At 35.4% G+C, this 20,780-nt stretch overlaps 1 protein-coding gene across 1 annotated transcript in view; it reads left to right on the plus strand.

The window, feature by feature from the left end:
- LOC132564937 (metal transporter CNNM4-like) overlaps positions 1 to 20,148 on the plus strand; it is an 83,874-nt gene extending 63,726 nt beyond the window's left edge. Inside the window, exons 4-9 of the mRNA XM_060229550.1 lie at positions 117 to 1,164; positions 10,015 to 10,158; positions 15,742 to 15,873; positions 17,921 to 18,085; positions 18,720 to 18,800; positions 19,604 to 20,148. Coding sequence (XP_060085533.1) covers positions 117 to 1,164; positions 10,015 to 10,158; positions 15,742 to 15,873; positions 17,921 to 18,085; positions 18,720 to 18,800; positions 19,604 to 20,148 — 2,115 coding nt within the window. The remainder of the gene's footprint in view (positions 1 to 116; positions 1,165 to 10,014; positions 10,159 to 15,741; positions 15,874 to 17,920; positions 18,086 to 18,719; positions 18,801 to 19,603) is intronic.
- The last annotated feature ends 632 nt before the right edge of the window (positions 20,149 to 20,780 follow it).

The following is a 20,780-nucleotide window of genomic DNA, read 5'->3' on the forward strand; positions in this document are numbered from 1 at the left end:
TTTTAACAAGGAAATAAGGGACAGAATCGAGAGTGTTAAATATTAGAATCATGCAAAAACTTGTCTGAACATCTCTTCCCATCAGGACCATGACTTACCGTAACTTTATTTTGTAGGTTTCAGAAGCTAGTACTGATGGCCGTTATGCTGCAGTGACAGTAAATCTTCGCTCCTTCGGGACAGGGGAGAAGTATTACTACATCTGTACAAAGGGTCAGCAGATAGGAAGCTGCTGGTACCACCAGGGAGAAAATGGTCTATCTCGCATCATAGTGCATGTGAAGGAGGAGGAGAAGACACTGCTGCCATTGTGGATACAGATCTGCCTCATTTCCTTACTGCTGGTTCTCTCTGGTCTCTTTAGTGGTCTCAATCTTGGATTGATGGCCCTCGACAAAACAGAACTGAAAATTATAGAAAAATGTGGTTCTAAAGATGAAAAAAGTTATGCAAAAAAGATCAACCCAGTTAGGAAGCGTGGTAACTTCCTCCTTTGCACACTGTTGTTAGGGAATGTCCTTGTCAACAATACACTTACAATATTACTAGATGATGTGAGTAACGGTCTGTATGCAGTGATAGGGGCCACACTTGGCATTGTGATATTTGGAGAGATCATTCCACAGGCTATCTGTTCTCGACATGGACTGGCTGTGGGAGCTCGGACTATCTGGCTTACACGTCTCTTCATGCTTATCACATTTCCATTATCATTTCCTATAAGTCTTATATTGGATAAAATTCTGGGAGAAGAAATTGGTCAGGTGTATGACCGTGAAAAATTGTCAGAACTTGTCAGAGTGACTAAAGATTTTAATGACCTCCGTAAAGAGGAGGTGGATATTATAGAAGGTGCACTAGAATTGACAAGAAAACCTGTAAAAGATATTATGACCAAAATTGAGGATGTGTATATGTTGGATTATTTATCTCTTCTAGATTTTGAGACAGTGACAGAAATTATGAAGCGGGGCTACACCCGTATTCCAGTGTATGATGGCGATAAAAGTAATATTGTTGCTTTACTTAACATCAAGGATCTTGCCTTAGTGGATCCTGATGATAAAACACCGTTGAAAACTGTCATCAAGTTCTTCCAGCACCCGCTTGTTTTTGTGTTTGATGACCAGAAACTGGACCAAATGCTGCAAGATTTCAGGAAAGGTAAGAAGGTCTATAGATTCAAACTAAAATGAGATTATCTCCCCTCTATATAATATAAGATATAAGTTTTCATGACTTGTCTGACAAATCTAGTTCAGAATGGTTGTGTTTTGAGACTTAATTAGTTTCATGCTTAAGGACTGGTCCATACATAAATGTATAAAGTATGATATGAATAATATGAATAATATATTTACATGTGGAAGTACATTAATGCATGGAGTACAATACAACATTGTATGTACATGTGGTAAATGAACAATTCCATTACAATTTACCCCAATGTTTATCTTTGATAACCTGTCAGCACAATTTATATAACAATAACACTACTTTTTGTACCACTGTATATAATGATAGTCTACCATGATAGGTGAATGTTATTCCACTCTCCAGGCATCAATTAATCATTCCTACTGTTGTATAAACAGACATGTTATACCACAGGGAAAGTCACACACCCACGAACATGTGTAAAATAAGTGAAAATTTACAAGTATTTCACCAAAAGTTATATCATTATGACTGCTGACACAAACAAAACGTGTAGGTACAGGTCTGGTAAAAGCAGCTTTGAAAAACATTTTTTTTATTTTGGTGGAAACTGATCATACAAACTTGTTGTAGTGGTGTTTCAAAAGTTAAAAAACATACTTGCTAAATCTGATGTCTTTTAACTTTTGAAACTATCTCTAGTCAAAGAAATAACATCTATCACATGTTAACTTGTTGTGTTACCTCTCTATCTCCAGTAGGATCTACATTGTATATGTTATGATGAATTAATGGCTGGATATACATTTACTATAACTGTTAATTTATGGCTTTCTTCTGTGCATGTTATTCGGAACACTGACAAGACAGAGAACTGCTCTTCATCTTGCTACACTTGGGATCTTTTCAACTTTGACTTTTTATTGTTTCTGTTATTGTTTTTCTGTTTGATATCTGGTTAATAACTGTAACGCTCCTCACAAACAATGTTTCTCCTTGTCTTCCTTGGTATGTGTTATAAATAGGTTATCATGTGCTGCTCCCTCTGATGTTTCAGTTTGATGGCACCTTGAAACATTTTCCTTCACACAAGCAACACTAACCTTAACATCATCTTTGGACACTATACAATTTGATCTCAACCTTGCTAACTATACATAGTAAGTTAGTCTTTTATTATAAATATGAGCAGTAGACTAATCATAATTACCAGTTATATAATACTAGGGGATGACATAATTACCAGTTATATAATACTAGAGGATGACATAATTACCAGTTATATAATACTAGGGGATGACATAATTACCCGTTATATAATACTAGAGGATGACATAATTACCCGTTATATAATACTAGAGGATGACATAATTACCAGTTATATAATACTACATGATGACATGACATAATTACCAGTTATATAATACTAGAGGATGACATAATTACCAGTTATATAATACCAGGGGATGACATAATAACCAGCTATATAATACTAGGGGATGACATAATTACCAGTTATATAATACTAGGGGATGACATAATTACCAGTTATATAATACTAGGGGATGACATAATTACCAGTTATGTAATACTAGGGCATGACATAATTACCAGTTATATAATACTAGAGGATGACATAATTACCAGTTATATAATACTAGAGGATGACATAATTACCAGTTATATAATACTAGGGGATGACATAATTACCAGTTATATAATACTAGGGGATGACATAATTACCAGTTATATAATACTAGGGGATGACATAATTACCAGTTATATAATACTAGGGGATGACATAATTACCAGTTATATAATACTAGGGGATGACATAATTACCAGTTATATAATACTACAGTTATATAATACTAGGGAATGACATAATTACCAGTTATATAATACTAGAGGATGACATAATTACCAGTTATATAATACTAGGGGATGACATAATTACCAGTTATATAATACTAGGGGATGACATAATTACCAGTTATATAATACTACATGATGACATAATCACCAGTTATATAATACTAGGGAATGACATAATTACCAGTTATATAATACTAGAGGATGACATAATTACCCGTTATATAATACTAGGGGATGACATAATTACCCGTTATATAATACTAGAGGATGACATAATTACCAGTTATATAATACTAGGGGATGACATAATTACCAGTTATATAATACTAGAGGATGACATAATTACCAGTTATATAATACTAGGGGATGACATAATTACCAGTTATATAATACTAGAGGATGACATAATTACCAGTTATGTAATACTAGATAACTAGATACTAATATAACAAAAAGTTTTGAGCCTCACACATTTTCTCTGTAGGAAGGTAAAATGCATCACACCTAATTTACATCTTTGTCTTAGCTACTGATATTCTGAAGGATCATACTTCTGAACTCCCCTAACTCTTAGTTGGGGAGACATATCCCCACTATATTGGTTAACACAGACTGTTGTTTATGGGAAGTCTTTCCCTTCGTCTGCAACTATCAAATGCTGGGTGAAGAATTCCAACATGGCAGAGAGAGAGAGAGAGAGTTAAGAAAATGACACCCTGTCAGGATGGCCAGCAACCAGTACAAACCCAGAAAACATTGACACTACACAGACCAAGGATGGAAAACTGTTGTAGTACTCCATTTCATGTGGAACTATATACATACCTGATAACAAACTACACATGTCCTGTAGGTACTGTATGTGTAACATCGCTCTCAAGAATACATTCTGATGACATGAAGTGATTGATAGTCACCATCAGTGGAGTCTTCCTAACTTACTACAACTTAAATCAGATGGTTTTAATTTTCATAGTTGTAATATAACCTGTGATGAAACCTGGCTTAATCATAGAGAGTTAGTAGGGATCAGTGAAATAGAAACATCTAAAGACAAAGAATTGTTCAAAGCCACTAGATCCACAAAAAAGGTTATGGAGACCACTTGTGGGATAATGAAGGAGTGATTTACATAGACTACCTACTTCATGGAACCACAATTAATGGGGAGTATTACACTAACCTGCTGATGTGCATATAGCTAGCAATCAAGGAAATGTGCTGAAGAATTGAAACCTGTCAAGGGATTCTGCTTCACAAAGATAATGCACCATTCCTGATCCACACCAGCCAATTTGAGATGGAATCTACATTTTTCAACTCTTTCCAAGACTGAAAAAAAATGTCTTCAAGGTTAGAGATTTGAGGATTATGTTGAGCTGAGTGCTGCTGTACATGTGGAAAGCTAAAACTAAGATGTTAAGTTCTATAATCAGTTAGGGAACCAAGATGTTGAGTTCTGTGATAAGTTAGGGAACCAAGATGTTGAGTTCTATGATAAGTTAGGGAACCAAGATGTTAAGTTCTATGATCGGTTAGGGAACCAAGATGTTAAGTTCTATGATAAGTTAGGGAACCAAGATGTTGAGTTCTATAATCAGTTAGGGAACCAAGATGTTGAGTTCTATGATAAGTTAGGGAACCAAGATGTTAAGTTCTATGATCAGTTAGGGAACCAAGATGTTAAGTTCTATGATCAGTTAGGGAACCAAAATGTTGAGTTCTATAATCAGTTAGGGAACCAAGATGTTGACTTCTATAATCAGTTAGGGAACCAAGATGTTACGTTCTGTGATCAGTTAGGGAACCAAGATGTTAAGTTCTATAATCAGTTAGGGAACCAAGATGTTAAGTTCTATGATCAGTTAGGGAACCAAGATGTTGAGTTCTATGATAAGTTAGGGAACCAAGATGTTGAGTTCTATGATCAGTTAGGGAACCAAGATGTTAAGTTCTATGATCAGTTAGGGAACCAAGATGTTGAGTTCTATGATAAGTTAGGGAACCAAGATGTTGAGTTCTATGATCAGTTAGGGAACCAAGATGTTGAGTTCTGTGATAAGTTAGGGAACCAAAATGTTGAGTTCTATGATCAGTTAGGGAACCAAGATGTTGAGTTCTATGATAAGTTAGGGAACCAAGATGTTAAGTTCTATGATCAGTTAGGGAACCAAGATGTTGAGTTCTGTGATAAGTTAGGGAACCAAGATGTTGAGTTCTAGGATAAGTTAGGGAACCAAGATGTTAAGTTCTATGATCAGTTAGGGAACCAAGATGTTGAGTTCTATGATCAGTTAGGGAACCAAGATGTTAAGTTCTATAATCAGTTAGGGAACCAAGATGTTAAGTTCTATGATCAGTTAGGGAACCAAGATGTTAAGTTCTATGATCAGTTAGGGAACCAAGATGTTAAGTTCTATGATCATTTAGGGAACCAAGATGTTACATTCTGTGATCAGTTAGGGAACCAAGATGTTAAGTTCTATGATCAATTAGGGAACCTAGATGTTACGTTCTGTGATCAGTTAGGGAACTAAGGTGTTGAGTTCTGTGATCAGTTAGGGAACCAAGATGTTGAGTTCTATGATAAGTTAGGGAACCAAGATGTTAAGTTCTATAATCAGTTAGGGAACCAAGATGTTAAGTTCTAGGTATCATTGATGAGCTTATTAGATGAAACAAGTGTGTTTATCAAAAATTAAATAGCAAAAGCATTCTCCTTCTGTCTGAGGCTCAAAACGTTTTGCTGTGCCCCTTTTCATTCAGATAAGGTTGTTAACATTTTAAGGTTATTTCAATATAACATTCACCAATTTTGCACCAAATGCACCAATTGAGGCCCCTGCCAACATCATTGCAGGGTCAATCACTAAGGTCATGGTCATGCATTCACCACTATCAATGTCAGCAAGGTTGGGACATTCACCAAAATAAGCATTCACAGAGATCATGGACACTCACTTGTCACCAAGGCCAGGAACACTCACCAGACTCAGCACTCACCAAGGTCAGGGACACTCACAAAATTCAGCGCTAAACAAGGTCAGGTACATGCACAAAATTCAGTGCTCAGCAAGATCAAGGACACTCACCAAATTTAGCATTCTCCAAGGTGAAAGGTTCATCATGATAAAAAAACACCACATTTAACATTCATAAATTTAAGGTTAGAGGCATTTGCTAACTAAGATCAGAGACACTCATCACAGGCACAAAGGTTAGGGACACTCACAGAAAATTAGCATTCACTAAGGACAGAAGCAGAATGCTACATGATCACATGATGTTGGGGACAGCATTATCACAAGGGTGAGAACGCTTTCCAAAAACTAGCATTCTCTTAGGTCAAGGCCAGGTGTAGTACTCTGTTATATATTTCTAAGGTCATGATCAGTGGTTTGGCTAAAAATATCATTAGTAATATTTGATAAGATAACATTTTCACTCACTATATATGTTGCTAATCTGATTGAAATGTGAGTAGTCTCCATGGAGACATGTTCATGTATAAAGTTAACAGATATATCATTGACCTGAGCTTGAAAAACTTGTCTCCAGTCCTATCATGGTACTCATAACTGCTCTGTGTAAACATGTAATTCTGTTTGTGTACAGTGAATCATATAATGCCTCCTGATAATTTGGGGGACATATGGGGAGCATTACAAAAGCACTTGATCAAGGCATGGCTCTAATACTTAAGTGTTGACAGCTGCTTTTCTTTCATATATGTAATGTACATTTTTGTTCTTTGCATGATGTTATTTATTAGCTATCTAGGAAGATTCAATATATCTACTTCATTGTTCTATATAACATTTATATTACATGTAGAATTTAATGATACAGGTTTAATTACCTTAAATTACTAGCCTTGGGTAGAGGGAATTTTCCTTTAGTCTGGTAGTTGGAGTGTCCAACTAAAGACCAAAAGGTGACTTTTACAAGCGAGCAGTAGAGTGGCCATATAAAGACCATCCAAGAGTCTCCATCTAGAGACCAAATGGTCACTTGTACAAGAAGGCAGCAGAGTCTCCATCTAAGAGACCAAATAGTCACTTGTACAAGAAGGCAGTGGAGTCTCCATTTAGAGACCAAATGGTCACTTGTACAAGAAGGCAGTGGAGTCTCCATTTAGAGACCAAATGGTCACTTGTACAAGACGTCAGTGGAGTCTCCATCTAGAAAGCAAATGGTCACTTGTACAAGAAGGCAGCAGAGTCTCAATCTAGAGACCAAATGGTCACTTGTACAAGCAGGCAGTGGAGTCTCAATCTAGAGACCAAATGGTCACTTGTACAAGACGGCAGCAGAGTCTCCATCTAGAGACCAAATGGTCACTTGTACAAGAAGACGGTGGAGTCTCCGTCTAGAGACCAAATGGTCACTTGTACAAGAAGACGGTGGAGTCTCCGTCTAGAGACCAAATGGTCACTTGTACAAGAAGGCAGTGGAGTCTCCATTTAGAGACTAAATGGTCACTTGTGCAAGAAGGCAGTGTAGTCTCGGGTTAAAGACCAAATAGTCACTTGTTTAAGTAGGCAACAGAGTCTCGTGTTAAACACAGTGTCCGGCTAGAGTTGTAAAGGTCACTTGTACATTAAGCCCTACAGGAGACAGAATTTCATTACTCCTCCCTGTTACATATCATTTCCACTGGTAATTGTAGACCCAACATCAACTCCATATAACTGTAGACTGTACAGTTATAAAATATGGATGTCAACGAAAGTAATGGATCGAAACAAAATTAAATCTGTTCTTATTATCAGTAATTTGTGTGTGTATTAGTTGTCAGTTCATATACATATATATGGTATGTATAAATACATTTGTACCTGGTATTAAGTCTACTAGTGCTGTGCACATTTATACTGTTATGATACCAGCTACACTAGAAACTCTTAAATGCTTGATGCAGTGAGAAACTTTAATGTAAATAGTATTATTATTTCTAAAACTATCTATATAATTAATTTTATCAAATAATTGGATCCTAATTTAAACAGAATCTGATATAACATTGTGCAATATGAATATATCCTGGTAGGCTAAACCAAATTAGATATAACATGTATTTAAACCTATTGAGGACAAAGTGATCAGGTTGAATCAAGACACGCATCATTATATATAAGTTCAGCTAGTAGACAAACTGACATCTCCATCCTGTTGTCACGCGAACGACTCACTCAACCAATTAATGCATAAGCTGTTGTGGAATATGTGTTGTGATTTCTACTGCTGATATTATATGTGACACTGTAGCACATCTAAGTACCGTAATATATACCATTGTTTGTGTTTATAATATATATATTCACACAAATGGCATTTATATATATATTCTCATAAAGATTTAAACAGGTATTAGGTGATGGAAAAGTGATGCTTAAGACTGCAAACATACTCATTTGGTGCAATCAAATTTTAGCACATAATTACTTCTTGGCATATTAGTGCAACGATAAATTTATACATTCACAAATATTACTATACAAGCAGTATATAAAAACATAAAAACTGCAGTTAGTGAAATCATAACTAAGTCAAATAATTTCATTGTGAAAAGTGTTGAAAATACAATTAATACTGAAATGTCTTTGTTAAAATATATAGTATAATTGTGAAACAGGTTGTAATATTCATATGGTGAAAAAAGTAGTCGAATCAAAGTGGATATTAATGTCAATAAATATGATAGTTTTTGTCATTGACCTCAGCTAATCCCCAGGTGCTGATAAACCAATGGACCAAACATTTTGAAATTTGGCTGGTATGCTTCTAGGAAGAAGCCTGAGAAAAGATGTGACCTTGACTTATATTCAAGGTCGCAGGAGTGAATTTTCTTAAAACATTTAAATGACTTTTTCTCATGAACTTAAAGGTCTTTAGGCATGATATTTGACTGGTATGTTCCTAGAATGAAGCCTGACAAAGATTGCGAAAAGAAATGACCTTGAAAAATATTCGAGGTCACTGGGGTCCGATTTGTGAAAACCTTTTAATGACTTCTTCTCATGAACTAAAAGACCTAGAGGCATGATATTTAGCTGGTATATATACACCAGGTGAATGCTGCAGGCCCATTGGGCCTATTTTTTTATAAAGTCTTTTCTGTGACATGTTATAAGCATTGTGATTCAGGTGACTGTTAAAGCCCTTCGGCTTCTTGTAAATGAAAAACGGTCACCAGAATTGTAGAGGAAAAGAGACAACCAGAATTGTAGAGGAAAAGAGACAACCAGAATTGTAGAGGAAAAGAGACAACCAGAATTGTAGAGGAAAAGAGACAACCAGAATTGTAGAGGAAAAGAGACAACCAGAATTGTAGAGGAAAAGAGACAACCAGAATTGTAGAGGAAAAGAGACAACCAGAATTGTAGAGGAAAAGAGACAACCAGAATTGTAGAGGAAAAGAGACAACCAGAATTGTAGAGGAAAAGAGACAACCAGAATTGTAGAGGAAAAGAGACAACCAGAATTGTAGAGGAAAAGAGACAACCAGAATTGTAGAGGAAAAGAGACAACCAGAATTGTAGAGGAAAAGAGACAACCAGAATTTTTGAAGAAAACTGGCAACAAGCTAATAGAGACAGTTGATTTCTTATAATCAGATGCATCTAACCCACATGTATATCATCATGTACTTACACATGTATAATTTCATGGTTATGGAGTCTGTTGACTTAGATATACGCAGAGCTACCTATGCGATAATTATATCACTTACCTGTAGCTACCTGTGCGATAATTATATCACTTACCTGTAGCGACTTTTGATTAAATACTACCTGTCAAGTTGTTTATTCTTTTATAACTCCACATAATTTATAACCGTGCAGGTATGTATACTTAACAGGAAATTATAGAATTAATTCCAAAGTATGGTACAAACAGATAATAATATCGGACATAGTTACAGATATCATGTAATAATGTATCATTGCTGTGAAATTATTTCCTTTGTTGTATTTTCAGGACATTCTCACATGGCCATTGTAAGACGTGTAAACAATGAAGGCGAAGGGGACCCATTTTATGAGACACTAGGTGTTGTCACCCTTGAAGATGTCATTGAGGAGATCATCCAAGGGGAGATAATTGATGAAACGGACACACTTAGTATGTATATATTTCATGTTCATTACTCTGACATTGATCACGTGTATTGACAAGGCTAAATTGAACCATATCCTGTCATTTAAAGCATTTTGGAAACACTGTTTGTAAAACATCTTCTTTTATTGATAATTGTGAAATAGAAATAGTTGCTGACATTTTTCTAATTAAGTTTTGCATTTGTGTTTTTATAGTATCTTAAGTTATCATTATGTCCACACATACATAAAGTGTACATTAACTGTAGATATAACATAAAGTATTATATACTCCTAATTTAACAGTGGCTACAACTGCTGGGAAATAATATAATATCCCGTATTTAACTTTTTGTGTATTCTTGATTTACCAAATATCAAATTTTCCTCAAATCTGTAGAGTTTTTTTACTTGTGTTGAGGATATGTAAACAAGCTCTTTCAAACACCAGATAATTATACACCCTGTCTTCTCTACACTTTGTGTATGTAATTAACTAAAGGCATTTTTTTTTTTTTGAAATTAGTGCAAAATATAGCTGCGTTTGAAATGACTTGATCGCATCATGACGAGGTCATAAAATATCTTCAATTACTGTAATGAAGTCTGTGAAGCCCCAGTTCAATAAGTAATTAAAGCAGATGTGTTTAGATTGGTGCTAAATCAATAGTCATAAATTGGGATATCATAAATAACCCACACCAAACATTAATTAAAGTTTGAGGAGGTCCATTGCTCTTATTTTCATTTTTTTTTTTTTTTTAAGTAAAACAACTGATAATCAAATTTGCTAAAGGTATATATGTTAACGGTAGGAGTGAATTCTAGAAGTCATGTTGACTAGTACAATATAGAGTTCAGTTAAGAGCTGCGGTGGTCCTGCGGCATTTTGCATTTTCAGGAAGCTGAGATCACAGATGTCCTGTTCAAGGTGAGTTCAAGTTGAAGTGTCAATGAAAGATGGGATCTCTGGATGTCCTAGCTATGGGGAACTAGGGACCAATACATTTTTTTTACTTTAGAAATTTTATTCTTATTTGGTGCAAAATCAATTTATGTCTCCGTCCAAATGTCATTACTTAGAGCTGATGAGAACTCTAGATCCAGGATGGTCAATATGTGTGTGTAGTCGGCTGAGGCATTTTCAGTTGTTATAACTTATTTATTGAGTTTCAACAGGTTATTTCTGGATGAAATTTGCACATATGGCTATGTACATGGTCTAGGGCAGATTTTGTGTATTGCTTTGACCAGTACTAGTCATATATAGTCGAACAGCAGTTGTTGATTTATGAAATTAAAGGGAGACCTTCTGACACTAATTTGCTCTCTGAGGAGTCTTGGGCTGTCTAGCATGCCTATGCAAGTCTCATTTGATTTATGCCTGAAATGCTTCATTTAAAATATTGAAAAATTGGTTTGTCCATATAAAAGCCAAATGGTGGTCTTGCTGTTCAGGCTGCAAAACACAAAAAAATAGAATCAAAGTTCTATTTATGTTTGACATGGTTGCCAAAGTGTAAAGCTGTATTGTTTGCAAAATTACCAGCACATAGTGCATTATAGCCTTATCAGAAAACCAGCCTTTCAACTTGTTTTCCAGTTCAGATTACAAATGGAAACATGATCAATACAGGTCATATATCTACCTGTTATAAAGCCCTTGTTATATGCATGGTGTATCAAGCAACACAATCCTAACCTAAAAGTGTATCAGTATCATTAGTGATCTCCATGGATCTGTTTACCAGATAGGAAATAAAATGCATGTATATTTTGCCAGAAATCTTTTGAGGATCAATTTTCACAATACAATTTTATAGTTTTTTCTTACTACTTATCAAAAAATACATTTATAAACTTTCATTATTTTACAACAATTGCAACTTATACTAATTACTGTTGTTGGCCCGGATGAAAGCCTTGCAAGGCTTCTTACTGTGGGAGAAACCATAGTACCCAAGGAGAACCGGTGTGGTCGGACAGGTGACCCCTACTTTTTCACACCCATTCTTGCTATCAAATTCTGGACGGCTGGGTGAAAGGCAAGAACGTTACCACTGCACCACTCAGGCACTAAAAGACTATTGTATCTAACATGACACTATACAAGAAATTTGAGTTATCTTTATATTGATGCTTGTCTACCTGAAAATTGTCATATTACATTCAAATTATTAGTGCTCCCAGTTGGAACTTTCTTGTTTACCAATATTTCTGTGGACAAATCTAGCTACCTGATATAAGTGAAGGAATCCATTAGTTACAGTAATCTATTTGTATTGAAAGGAATTGTGGTGTTAAGCTTGAGTCCTATAGAGGACTTTATATGTCTGCTTTGAGGTTGAACAATTGGCCTATGTGTGTTAATGTAACTGTTCATGTGTATATGGTGAGTATTTCCTATTGGAAAAGAAAATCCATCATTGGAACCCATGTAGGGCATCTGTGGCTATCCTAATCAATACATGTGTGAGAAAGCTTACCTAGGCTTGGTGTAATGTTAGCTAAACCTGAGCCAGAATCAATGGTAGGGATGTCAGTCTGGTCTCTTAGAGAAATGGCTTGTCCCTTTATAGTCACTATTTGGTGAATGGTTCAAGTAAATACGATAACAACCAACATACATGTATCAAATCAATGGAAAAAGAGAGAACACCAAACCTGCAGATAGTAAACCATTTGATGTATGAACAAAGTATTTTCAAAACAATTGTGTTTTTAAAAATGATTCCTATCAATACATTCCTCTGTTCCAGATCAGTTTCCATAATGTATCTTAGCTATTGCTTCCTCTTACTTGTTTTTGAAGCCATCTGTATCGCCTTTTGAAACAAAGAAATTACCATGGACTCTAGAGAGATAAAAAAAAGAAAAATAAATGGTACAGTGGTTTATTAATGCTTATAAACCCTGGCTGGTGATACATAAGTAATCATACATCTTTATTGAATATCAAACTGGCTATATCCTGACCTCTGTTTGATTTCTAACAACAGAAAGCAAGAAAATACCAACACGTCAACAGAATCATAATCCAAAGTCAAATTCAATAAAATTAGGATGAACAATAGGAATAAAAGAAAGATTTACATGGAGACTCCTGAAAAAAAAACCTGAAAAAAGTACAAGTAGAATAAGATCAGGTGTTCAGGAAGAGTAAGCATCTTCTGCTTCATCAGTGACACCAGCCTTCTAAACCTTGGTCAATCTATGAAATTAATGTCACATTCTCAAATGAGAACAAGGTTTATCACAATGGAACCAACACACAAACTAAGTTACAAACATCATACATGTCTAGCTTCCTATCGCGCAAAGAAAAAGAAACTTTCTCAATGAGATCTCTATGACAACCATAAAACTTCACCATAATTTTCATTCACCTGCATCTTTTGAAAACCAACCCAGTGTTACGAGTTTGTCTCAAAATTGACAACTTCTTGCACAAAAAGATAGGAATTCTTTGAATTTTTTTAGGTTGAAATAATTACAAGATATACACTGCCAATCCAGATTGGATAATCAGGTGCATGTAATTTGTCATTTTTGAATTTTGTTTAGATAAATATTATTAGCTATCACTAATGATGTTCCTGGGCTTATGTCATTCATTATATACTCTCTGTTTAGTGTAAATCTTCTACAGTTGGAGTAATTGATGGTAAAATATATATCTACCTGGTATCTGTTTGGTATATGTATTAATTATTAAACAATAATTGTGGCCGAGTTTAGGAAAGACCAAAATCTTAAAATAGCACAGCAATAAAATTCATTGTCACTTAAAACTAACTAATTAATGTTTTTGATATTCTCAACTTGTGCTTGTGCAGGTATTGATTTTTCTACTCTGAGCAGTCACATTCACTGTTTAACATGTTCACATTGTAGTATTTGAAATTGCGTTTAAACAGTTCTCACCAGGTCTGGCTATTTTAATTCCCAGAACACCAACTCTAAGAAAACAGATCTAATTTTTCTTTCTGGATTACCTGGTGATGTAAGATGATGACTGTATATTTCTATGTTTGAGTCTATTAATTATTCATTATTAGGGCCTCGCATCGAGATGCGGGTGCCCTGTGGTAATCAGTTTGTCTGTCAGTTTGTCTGGCCATCCAGTTTTTGGTTTCTGTACAGTATCTCAAATGCTGTTGGGCTAATGGTACTGATACTTTATGCCAAGCCTCCTTTAAGGAAGTGCTTGTCTGGGGTATGTTGCTTTTCATCTCCCAAGGTTAAAGGTCAAGGTCACTGTTGCTGAAAATAGAAAACCAGTACGTGCAAAATATCTCCAGTTATATTTGGCCACATGCACTCAGACTTTATCCAGTGTTACCTCGTATGAAGTGTTGGCTTGATTTAGCTTTACATGCCATTAGGTTAAATGTCAAGGCCACTTGCTATAAATCGAAAACCTTTTAATTTTTACAATTGTTTGGGTTTTTTTTTGTATTCGTGCCATAACTTGAGTTTTTTAGGCCCAACCCAGGTTAAACTTCATACAGTGCTTCCGCATTGAAAGTGCTTGAATGGAATTGTTTTTCAACTCAAAGGTGAAAGGTCAAGGTCACATTTACTATAGATAAAAATGGAAACTAGAGTTTGCTTTTGCCAATCTAACCCCAACTTCATACAATATTTCCTTACTGAAATTGTTTGCTTAGGATTAGTTTATAGTTTTGAAGGTCAAAGGCGAAGGTCACTATATATTCTGATACACATACTTTCGTGCTCAGTAATATCAATGAGACATTCCATTACTTATCAATATCCTCAGTTTAAAGGTATCGATAGCTTCATCATGGTCTTAGTGTAAACCAGTATCGAAATTGAAGCTCTATATGCATCAGTCAGAACTACTACATGTATTAAACACTAAGCTATGTACTCTAATGTAAAATTCACTTCAGAAAGGGGGCTAATCTTCACTTCAATCATAGAGCTATGACAGCAACCTCAGGTAATAATCTGAAGTGTAACATGGTTTTGATCTACTTGAGGCAGATTGGAGTGCTCATGATCATGATGCTGAGATGTGGACTGTCTCAAGCTTAAGTGTTGTGTCCTTGAACAAGTCACTTAAAGCTTAGTTCCAATTGCTCTGTATTGCATACCACACACCTCCTATATATTCTTAAAGTAGACACCAGCTACTACCAGGAGACCCTGTCTCAAAATGACCCTGGTTGATACAGGGTGGTAAATCCAGCTATCAAACAGTTGATGTTGTTGCCTTATAGAGGATATACATTGAACACAATGGAAACATCAAAACTCTTTATAAAGGCCTTGAGGTATAGGGTTATGGCTATCAATATTTCCCAGCCAGGCAATTTGATTTTGTTGCTAATGAATCCATGCAGGACACAAGTTAAATATTCTCATCCTTTGACATATGTGTTTGTATATGTTACACATCCAATTAATAATGGAATCTTGATTTGAATTTTTTTTATCCCATAATTGCACTAGTACTGTGTACAATATGTGGATATACAAGCACTAAATAGGACATGGCATTAACACAATGTTTGTCTTCTGAATGTTTTCTCAAACCATTCAAGCTTGAAAATTGATTTTGGATTAACATTTTCTGTTTCAGCTGACAACAGACAGAAGGCACCTAGAAAGTTATTAAGACAGGACTTCAGCATATTCAACACACCTGATGATCACAACAAGGCTTTTATCTCACCTCAGCTTTCCCTTGCAGCATTTCGCTTCCTTTCTACATGTAAGTAATCCTTTTCCTTGTATATCTCTGATAAGAAAATTCTCACTGAAAATTCAAGGCTAGATTACAAAAAGGAAAATGCTTTTCTTGTCACCCTCTCCATGTTGTTATAATCAAGCTTTCCTTGTCACCCTCTCCATGTTGTTATAATCAAGCTTTCCTTGTCAAACTCTCCATGTTGTTATAATCAAGCTTTACTTGTCATTCTCTCCATGTTGTTATAATGTTGTTATAATCAATTCTCTCCATGTTGTTATAATCAAGCTTTTCTTGTCACCATTCTCTCCATGTTGTTATAATCCTTGTCACCTCTCCATGTTGTTATAATCAAGCTTTCCTTGTCATTCTCTCCATGTTGTTATAATCAAGCTTTCCTTGTCATTCTCTCCATGTTGTTATAATCAAGCTTTCCTTGTCATTCTCTCCATGTTGTTATAATCAAGCTTTTCTTGTCATTCTCTCCATGTTGTTATAATCAAGCTTTTCTTGTCATTCTCTCCATGTTGTTATAATCAAGCTTTCCTTGTCATTCTCTCCATGTTGTTATAATCAAGCTTTCCTTGTCATTCTCTCCATGTTGTTATAATCAAGCTTTTCTTGTCATTCTCTCCATGTTGTTATAATCAAGCTTTCCTTGTCATTCTCTCCATGTTGTTATAATCAAGCTTTCCTTGTCACCCTCTCCATGTTGTTATAATCAAGCTTTTCTTGTCATTCTCTCCATGTTGTTATAATCAAGCTTTTCTTGTCATTCTCTCCATGTTGTTATAATCAAGCTTTTCTTGTCACCCTCTCCATGTTGTTATAATCAAGCTTTCCTTGTCACCCTCTCCATGTTGTTATAATCAAGCTTTTCTTGTCATTCTCTCCATGTTGTTATAATCAAGCTTTCCTTGTCATTCTCTCCATGTTGTTATAATCAAGCTTTTCTTGTCATTCTCTCCATGTTGTTATAATCAAGCTTTCCTTGTCACCCTCTCAATGTTGTTATAATCAAGCTTTCCTTGTCATTCTCTCCATGTTGTTATAATCAAGCTTTCCTTGTCACCCTCTCCATGTTGTTATAATCAAGCTTTCCCCTCTCCATGTTGTTATAATCAAGCTTTCCTTGTCACCCTCTCCATGTTGTTATAATCAAGCTTTCCTTGTCACCCTCTCCATGTTGTTATAATCAAGCTTTCCTTGTCACCCTCTCCATGTTGTTATAATCAAGCTTTCTCTCTCATGTTGTTATAATCAAGCTTTCTCTCCATGTTGTTATAATCAAGCTTTCCTTGTCATTCTCTCCATGTTGTTATAATCAAGCTTTTCTTGTCATTCTCTCCATGTTTTTATAATCAAGTTTTCCTTGTCATTCTCTCAATGTTGTTATAATCAAGCTTTCCTTGTCACCCTCTCAATGTTGTTATAATCAAGCTTTTCTTGTCATTCTCTCCATGTTGTTATAATCAAGCTTTCCTTGTCATTCTCTCCATGTTGTTATAATCAAGCTTTCCTTGTCATTCTCTCCATGTTGTTATAATCAAGTTTTCCTTGTCATTCTCTCAATGTTGTTATAATCAAGCTTTCCTTGTCGTTCTCTCCATGTTGTTATAATCAAGCTTTCCTTGTCATTCTCTCCATGTTTTTATAATCAAGTTTTCCTTGTCATTCTCTCCATGTTTTTATAATCAAGTTTTCCTTGTCATTCTCTCAATGTTGTTATAATCAAGCTTTCCTTGTCATTCTCTCCATGTTGTTATAATCAAGCTTTCCTTGTCATTCTCTCCATGTTGTTATAATCAAGCTTTCCTTGTCATTCTCTCCATGTTGTTATAATCAAGCTTTTCTTGTCATTCTCTCCATGTTGTTATAATCAAGCTTTCCTTGTCATTCTCTCCATGTTGTTATAATCAAGCTTTCCTTGTCACCCTCTCAATGTTGTTATAATCAAGCTTTCCTTGTCACCCTCTCCATGTTGTTATAATCAAGCTTTCCTTGTCATTCTCTCCATGCACATTAACAGATTGCTGTTTTATTAACTCGTTATGATGTTATGTTTTTACAGCTGTGGATCTGTTTCATGAGGACCTGATTTCAGAAAACGTATTGAAGCGTCTTCTGCAGCAGAACATTGTTGAGGAGTACCAGCCTAACTTGAATGATAGCGATTCTTTCAAATATTTGTACCAGGATGGAGTTCCATGTGACTACTTTATACTGATACTTCAAGGTTTGTAGTTCAAAAGAACTAGGAGGATCTTACTTGAATTTTGATGTCATATGAGGTTTCCATAATGAAAAATTTATGACAAGTTCCTTAAATCTTATGTAACAAATGTAAGATTCTATTTATCACATAACTTGGATACCTTTCCATGCATTCATGAAAACAGTATTTTATTAATCTGATATTAAATCTAAACTGCCAATCTTCTCACTCCAGATCCCTTTCTCACTTATGAAATAATGTATATGATACCTAAACTCGTACCACACTACTGAGAAAATGTTAGAGTACTAGCATACATCTGACAATTATCCCTCGCATTTATTAAACAATTTCATTAGAAACATTAATAAATACTTTTTAATCATCCTGTAACAACCCACTTATCTCTATGTGAAAAATAAATGTTGGCCTCCAGGATTTATTAGATGGTGCTTAAAATTCTTATGGCATGCCATTTTTGAAAAGAAAAAAAAAAATGCCATGAATTTTTTAATTGCTAGGTGTAGACTCCGTAAGCAAGAGTTGTGAGATTCTGATAATAAATATCAGGATGGATTTATCAGTATTAGGTTTATCTCCTGTAATAACAAGCAAGATTTAAACATTTTTACTAGGAAGATTAACCTTCTTGCAGGACATGTGGAAGTGAACGTAGGATTTGAGAAGATGTGTTTTACCGGGGGACCATTTTCTTTCTATGGAGTCCAGGCTTTGGGTGAGTTATATAATACACATAAATAGACAATATGTTTAAACTGACTATCATTTATACAATACATTTCCATTCCTTCCTCTTTATTGAAAAAATAATGAGGATACCTTATCAATTCTACACACACTTTACGTAATATACCTGTACTTTGAATCATGATTTTGGTTCAATTTTATTTTAATGATGGTAGAACTGGCAGACTAATGCAATGCAGGAAGATGAATATTACAAATTTGAATTATGTACAAATAAACAGGCAAATGAATCAGACACTGTATTTATAGAACACTTTTATTTCCTTTTGTCTCCAAAATTCCATGTTATTGATTGAGGTAACTACCAGCTACTACAAGGAGACATCTCTCCAAAGTGACCCTTACCTCTCAGCAAACAAAAAAACACAAACCAATTTCTCAGAAGCATAACATTATTTTTGTATTTTTATGCCCCAGACTTTCCATGTCATTTTATTACAAGGCATCCAGTGTTGCCTTAGGCCATCTGCCCTATCCAGTGTTGCCTTCGGCCATCTGCCCTATCCAGTGTTGCCTTAGGCAATCTGCCCTATCCAGTGTTGCCTTCGGCCATCTGTCCTATCCAGTGTTGCCTTCGGCCATCTGTCCTATCCTGTCCAGTTTTGAATCTTATGTTATATCTGGAAAGACCTCTCACCAGATACTTATAACTGGCAAATAAGCAGGGGCATTGGTGTTTTACAAACATTTACTAGTTTATGGTTGGTGCAAGTTATTGTGTAGAATATGTTAATGAGAATGTCATAACATTGATTATGTTTACATGTACAGATGTTGCAGAGGGGGCCTTTGTCCCAGACAGTAACACAGATAGTGTGTATGTGAAGACTAAACCATACATTCCTGACTTCACCATCCGAGCGGTCTCACCTTTGCTCTTCATTAAGATAGGACGAGGGCACTACATCGCTGCACGTCGGGCTACATTAATGGGAAGATCCAAGAACAAACTGGCAAATGCAGAAGATGAAACATTCAATAAAGAATGGAAAAAAGCCACATTGATTTCCCATGCTAGCTCCTCTGATAACATGCTTCGTCACAGCTCCCCTGATATCTCTAAACCTTCTATAACCATCAGCGAGGCTAGTCGCACTGTCAGCTCTGGCATGTCAAACTCCAAACTGTCGCATACAGACAGTAAGGATTCGGGATGGAGTTTTCCTTCGACTGATGAAAAAACGGGAGCTTGCAAAGACCATGATGTCAAGATTGATGTCAAGGTAACTTCAGAAGAGGACAACGAGGACCCCCAATGTTGTCCATCGGATGAACAGACATACTTAATTGATTCTAAGAATGATGTTGTAAGCTAACAACCTACACCCATATGGGATCAGGTTAGGGTCCAAAGTTATTTCAACTTTTAGTGTTTTCACACAGTTTACAGTCTGCTGAAATGCTATAAACAATATTTACAACAGCAGTGTGCACCGTTAAACAACTTAATTGGTCATCATTTATATATCTACATCAGTGGTCCAATTCATCTGATTAAAACAATCTGTTGTTATCTATAAGCTTGATACAGAAGTTTTATTTCTTCTTGTATATATAATATCTAGTTATGTAGATAGTAACTATAGATTTGTTGTGATAAATTCACAGATATGTAAGAGGTGCTGAAATTTTGCAAGTTTATCCTTCATAAGGATAATGTTATATCATACCATGCTTTCTGTTACAGAAGGATATGAACAGCGTTTGAGAAATGTATTTTGTGACCCTGTGACCCCATGTGGGATTGAAGTGTTACTGTTATGTAAATATCCAATCAGTGAGCTTTTTTAATTCATGTTTGGTACAGTTTTACACTAGTTCAATAGAACTTTTTTCAATGATAAGAGATTTTAAGACAGCAGAAAGCATGTTTCCTGATGTGTACTGGTGGTATACCAGAAGGGAGATAACCCTTGATTCTTTTTAACACTGTTAAAAGCAATGACTT

Source organism: Ylistrum balloti, unplaced genomic scaffold, assembly GCF_031769215.1.
Source record: "Ylistrum balloti isolate Yb309-2 unplaced genomic scaffold, AGI_CSIRO_Ybal_v1 Utg369684, whole genome shotgun sequence".
Classification (NCBI taxonomy): Eukaryota; Metazoa; Mollusca; class Bivalvia; order Pectinida; family Pectinidae; genus Ylistrum; species Ylistrum balloti.